Source organism: Drosophila kikkawai, chromosome 2R, assembly GCF_030179895.1.
Source record: "Drosophila kikkawai strain 14028-0561.14 chromosome 2R, DkikHiC1v2, whole genome shotgun sequence".
Taxonomy (NCBI): domain Eukaryota; kingdom Metazoa; phylum Arthropoda; class Insecta; order Diptera; family Drosophilidae; genus Drosophila; species Drosophila kikkawai.
In genome coordinates, this window is record NC_091729.1 from 284,791 (window position 1) to 290,790 (window position 6,000).

At 49.0% G+C, this 6,000-nt stretch overlaps 1 protein-coding gene across 1 annotated transcript; it reads right to left on the reverse strand.

Moving 5' to 3' along the window:
• Positions 1–3,527: 3,527 nt before the first annotated feature.
• LOC121502043 (uncharacterized) lies at positions 3,528–5,645 on the reverse strand. Its single transcript, XM_041774661.1, has one exon. It carries the CDS (start codon positions 5,643–5,645, stop codon positions 3,528–3,530), a length of 2,118 nt encoding a protein of 705 aa, XP_041630595.1.
• Positions 5,646–6,000: the final 355 nt, after the last annotated feature.

Genomic DNA, 6,000 nt, shown 5'->3' on the forward strand with positions numbered 1-6,000 from the left:
GGCATTTTTCAAATAATTTGGACAAGCATGATATGGTCTTTTCCGGGCTTCGGTATCATTATAATTATAGATTTTTTCCATTTAGTTGGGTAATGGCCGAAACTTATGATCCCATTGAAGATTTTACAGATGACCTCAATAGCACAATTATCATTTTTTGTGTTATTAGGTCATCGCCGGGAGCCTTTTTCGGCTTCAGTTCCCTGATGACCTTCGTGATCTCGTTCGGACGAAATGATGCTGGAGTAGATTCCGTTTCAGTTTGGTTTTGCGGTAGTTCAAATGGTAGTTCAAATGGATGTGCAGCAGGGTTCGGCTGGAAAACGCCCTGGAGATGTGAGGCAAAAGTTTCGGCTCTGTCTTTGTCGCTGCGGGCCCAATAACCAGATGATTTTCTAATCGGGGTAATGGTTTTAGTCGGAGAGCTTAAGTTTGGGTGAGCTCTCCATAAGGGATGCTTTGTGCTGGTTGGCGAGAGTTTCTCAATTATCTTAATTGTGCATTTTCGGCATCTTGCTTCAGGGCCCGGCATAGTTTGCGTGTGGCTTCATTAAGACGTTGCTTTGAGCATGGCGATCTATTGTTTTGCCACGCCCGTCGCAGGCGCCTCTTTTCTTGGATAAGCTGTTCAATCTGCTGGTTTGTTTTGAATTTGATTTTTTGCACATCCTTCTGTTGTGGTGTTGAGATCCTGGCTGCAGTCACAAGTACCTCTTCCAGAGCGGAGGTGGAGGAGTCGATGTCTGCTTCAGTATTGAGCTGGGGGGCTAGCTCAATGTGGGAACTCACATACTTTTTGTATTTCATCCAATGTGTTCTGTGCGACGTCAGCCTTTAGGGGCGATCCGTAGTTTCTGGGCTTTGAAGAAGGGTTATCAACAGCGGCGAGTGATCTGAAGAGAGGTCCGGAAGGGCGCTGGCGTTTATTAAATTGCGTGGGATGTTTTTTGTCACCGCGAAGTCAATTAGATCAGGTATCTTTCTGGGGTCTGCTGGCCAATCGGTGGGGCTACCAGGGGAGACGTAGTCCAGTTTATTTCTCACATTGATGAGAGCGTTATACAGTTGTTCTTCCCTTGGGGGTCACGAGGCGGGATCCCCAATGCGTGTGCTTGGCGTTGTAATCTCCTGCAGCTATGAAACGATATCCAAGAGAGTTGTAAAAGTCCATGAATTGGCCTTCAGAGATTGTAAAGCGAGATGGGCAGTAGACAGCAGCAATGCAAAGGTCGCCGTTACCTACCTGGACGTAGCTTGTAAGTAATTTGTTGCAAACCTTTGTTGAAAGTGGTGTTTGATGCGTTCTCTGATAAGGACGCCGTGGGCTTTACCATCTGGATGATCTGTGCGGTGGAAGGTATAACCTCTTATATGGAAGTTTTATCTGCTTGTGAGGTGCGTTTCAACCAGTAGCATGGCGTCGATGTGGTTTTCATTTAGGAATTGTGTTAGTTCAAGTTTATGCCGTGAGACGCCGTTGGCATTCCACGTGGATATACGTAGATTAGACATTGATTATTTCGACTGTTGTGCTACGAGCAACTGTATCACCATATTCTGATTCTGGACGAGCGTTTGCATGGTCGTTTTCATAAATGACATGAGTACAATCATACTTTGTTGCATGGTCACCATCATGGATTCCAGGTTGTTTTGTGGCCGCCCTGGAGCCTGCTGAGCATTTACTGAGTTTGAGGGGAGTGGATTTTGCAAACCTGTCCGTAGGGCTTCGGCGTAGAAGATGCCCGTGGGGGCATTTAGCGGACCAAAAGAAGATCTGGGTGCTTTGGCAAAAAATACATCTGGAGTAGTTTTTGAATTATAATACATATTTTGTGTATTTTGTTGGCGTGTAGCTGTCGCTCTTCGCATGCGACTCTTCAGTTCCTTGTAGACCACACAGCCTCTGTAGTTAGCTGTATGGTTTCCTCCACAGTTTCCACATTTTTTCGTGTTGGGGTCTTCTTTGTTCGCAGGGCAGTGTGCGGAGTTGTGGAAATCTCCACAGACTACGCAGACTGACCGAAGGGTGCGGTATGTCCTTGTATGACCATACTCCTGGTAATTTGTGCATTGCACAGGACCGTTGCGTTTTTGCGGTTCTTCCATGGTGATTCTTCGATGCAGTAAGAACTGCAACTTGCAGATCGGGTGAACTTCATTCTTCTTTAGGGCTTTACTGTCTGGCTCAAGTTGGACTTTGAAAAGTGGTTGCGGCTTTTTGTTTTTGTTGATAATGTTGCTAACATTCTTCGCAAAGAAACCCTTGCCTTTCAGGGCTTCTAGTATCTCAGAGGGGGCGACTTCTGGTTCAATTTCTTTCAGCACAACTTGCAGTCCCTTGCTGCTTTTTAGTTGGTGGGTGTAAAAGTTCTTTTTGGATTCCTGCAGGTAATTAGACACAGCTCAATAGTGTTCTTCTGATTTGGTTTGAACTTTGGTTTCGCAAATGTTCCCTTTAATAATCGGAACAACATGAAAATTTCCGTCCCCGACCACCGCAACAATTTTGTTGACCAGGGCGTTTGAACTTTTCTCCCTAATATAAATAGGTGGGGGCTTTGGCTGTTTTTGAGTCTTCTGCTCCGGCCCTGCTTGGTTATTCTCATCAGCTGCTAGCGGAGAAAATTTGTTGGAGTTGTTTGGGTCGTAGCTTTTGGTGACACGGTTGATCTTAGGCTTGTTACCAACCGTGTTATGTGGGCTAAGCTTACGCTTAATTTGGATGTAGCGATCCATGCCAGTCTGTATCGCCGGAACCGCTTGTTGCTTATCGGAACTCACGGTTTTTGTTACCATTGAATTTGGCGCTGCGGCCGTTGGCACCGATTTTGCAATATGGGTCGTTGGTTTAGTTGTTGTTGTTGCTTTTGTTGCGTTTGCAGAAATTGCAGCACTGCTTGTTGTTGGTACGTCTTCTATCGAAGCCGGTGGTGGTGGGGTTTGGCATTCGTAGCTCCAAGATGTAGGTGTTGGAGTGAGTAGGGCGGGTGAGCAAGAGCGCGCTCTCTTGTCATCGGCGGTCAGTAGAGCCGGGTTTTTTCTGCTTCGATATCGCGAGTTGAGAAGTAAGCTAAACAACCGTTTCTTTGGTTTACAGGGCTTCTACGCTCATTCTTTTGATCGCCGCTCATTATTTAGAGCTTGTCCGAAGAAGTGGAAGAAAAAAAAACTCAAAAGGAACGGCGATAATTATGGCGTTGTAGACCGAAGTGCAGGCAAATAGATGTGGAGAAAATCGGATTTGGATATAGATTTTTACGTTGTCTAATTGCCATGGTGTCGGAAAACTTGGACTAGGAGTTGACAAAAATCGTACGCAGGTTGACCGAAATTTAAATTTCAGACAACTATTGACGACCGGCAATTAGAGACGGGAGGAAACTTTTTACTTATCTTTTTGCGATGGTACCACCTAAGCTGCTGGGAAAAAAAGATTCCAGGACGATGTCCTTATCCGGCTCGAAGGACCATGTTCAGGAGGGGGGTGGCGAGGAAATCCTCCTCAAAAGGATGCAGTAACAAATTTATCCCACGAAGAAGAAAAAGTCGCTGAAGCCATGATGCTCGACCTTGAAATGGGGTCGGAACGCGACCCATCGGGGAATGCGGATCTGATCGAGAGCGGAGTAGTGTCCCAGGAAGTCAACCCATCTCTGGCAGAAATCTCGAGGGAGGTCATCGTCCCATGCTAGATCTTGGAGCCAAATTTCCTGCATGAACATCTTTGCCTGGACGATGAAGGGGGCGAGCCAGCCCGCTGGATCAAATAACTTGGCAATCTGGGATAGGACCTGTCGCTTCGTGAACGATGATCCCGCGGTCAATTCGCGCGGAATGAAAAAGAACTCATCAGACGTCGCTTTCCAACGTACGCCGAGAGTCTTAGCCGTGCTCTCTGCGTCTATCTCGAGGAAATCAGCGCGCAGGAGATGGTCACTTTGGATGTTGGCCAAAATGTCCTTACTATTGGACGTCCATTTCCTCAGTGGGAACCCTGCCGAACCCAGGGCACCCTGGAGCTCACGGATAGCCACCTTCGCTTCGATTTTGGAGTCTGCCCCGGCGAGAACGTCGTCGACGTACATGAAATGACGGATAATCTGACTCGCCTGAGGATACCTTGACTCCTCGTCGTCGGCGAGCTTCTGGAGGACACGGATCGCTAAGAACGGGGCACAATTGACTCCTAAGGTAACCGTCTTCAGCTCGTAGTCGCGGAGTTCCCCATTGGAATTGCGAAACAGGATGCGCTGGAAAGGAGTATGCTGGGGATCTACCCAAATTTGGCGATACATCTTTTCGATGTCGGCATTGAACACAAACATAAAGTACCTCCACTTTAGGATTTGAATCGTGAGGTCGGATTGTAAGAGCGGGCCCGCATATAGAATGTCATTCAGGCTGGTCCCGTTTGCGGAGGGGCTCGAAGCATTAAAAACCACACGGACCTTAGTGGTGGTGCTTTCAGGCTTCAAAACCGCATGATGAGGAAGGTAGTATGTGGCGGAACTGCTCGTCGACGGAACCTCGGCCATGTGACCTAATTCGAGGTATTCTTGGATGACAGCATCATACCGGGCCTTGAGGGGAGGATCCCTCTTTAGGCGCTGCTCGTTACGCAGGAACTGAGCCAGAGCAAAGGATCGCGAAGATGCGAGCTCGGACCCCTTGTGTGCGGGGTCGCGTAAGGGAAGCGTTACCACGTACTTGCCACAGTTGTCTCTTCGTGTAGTTTGGACGAAATTCTTCTCACAGACAGAATCAGACTCTGGGACAATCTGTTTGGACACTTCCTCCACCTCCCAGAATTTGGTAAGGAGCTGGTCTAGGGAGTCGTCGAGGGCGCAGGTAACTCGTGTGGCGAAGGCGGTAACACTGCGGGGGGCCGCTGGAGATACTGGGCCTGTCAACACCCATCCAAAAATGGTCTCCTGGCCAAGAAGGGAGCCGCAAATGTTAGCCTTGGAGTTGCCGAGGAGAATAGACGGAAGAATGTCGGCTCCTATTAGGACATCGATTTGGGAGCTCTCAAAGAACTTGGGATCCGCCAGGGGGATGTCAGGAAGCCCCTTAAGAAGATCTCGTGGGACTGGATACGAGGGCAGACTCCCGGCCAGCTGCGGAAGAACGTAAGCTGCAGTCTCTAACTGCAGCCCGGGTCTGGAGGGCGATCGCATGGAAAACTGGCAGAGCTTCGTGGACTGAGCGGCAACGGTGTGATTCAGGCCCGAGACTTGGGCTTGGATAGTCGTGAACGGAAGTTTGACGAGGTTGAAAAGCCTCTCCGTGATGAATGTCGCCTCGGAACCCGAGTCGATTAAGGCTCGCGCCTGGAAATTGCACCCTAAATGGCAAATGTCAATGAGGGCTGTGCCCAGTAAAACGGCCCTTGAGCCCGAAGCGAAACACACCTGCACATCAGGATGATCCTCAGGAGTGGCCGCGTGTCGAGGCCTGGCTGGCGCAGGTGGACTTGGAGCGGTCGCGAATGGATTACCGTGGTGCAGGAGGGTATGATGGCGACTGTGGCAAGTGAAGCAACTATGGGCACTATTACAGTCCCGCTGTTGGTACCCTCGCGCAAAACAGTTAAGGCATAACTGTTTTCTCTTAATATAGTCGGAGCGACTATTTACGTCCATCTCGAGGAACCGTGGACACACGCGAATCGGATGGTTCTCCCTGGAACAAAGATCACATCCTCTTTGGGCCGGAGCCACTCTGGCCTCGTAGGAGTTGAGCCTGCATGCTGGGGCGTCCGCAGCCGTCGGTCTTGGCGGAATTTGCCCTGCTAGGCCTGATGTCGTCGATCGCTTCCAGAGTGCGATGCCGCTCTGTCAGAAACAAATCTAACTCGTTCCAGGTCGGAATTTCAGCCTTATTGTGTATGGATTGCTCCCACATCGAAAGTGTGATTTTGGAAAGCTTTAAGGAAACCATATACACTAAGAGACAATCCCACGCCTCGATTAGAATGGAGGACATCTCTAAGGCTGT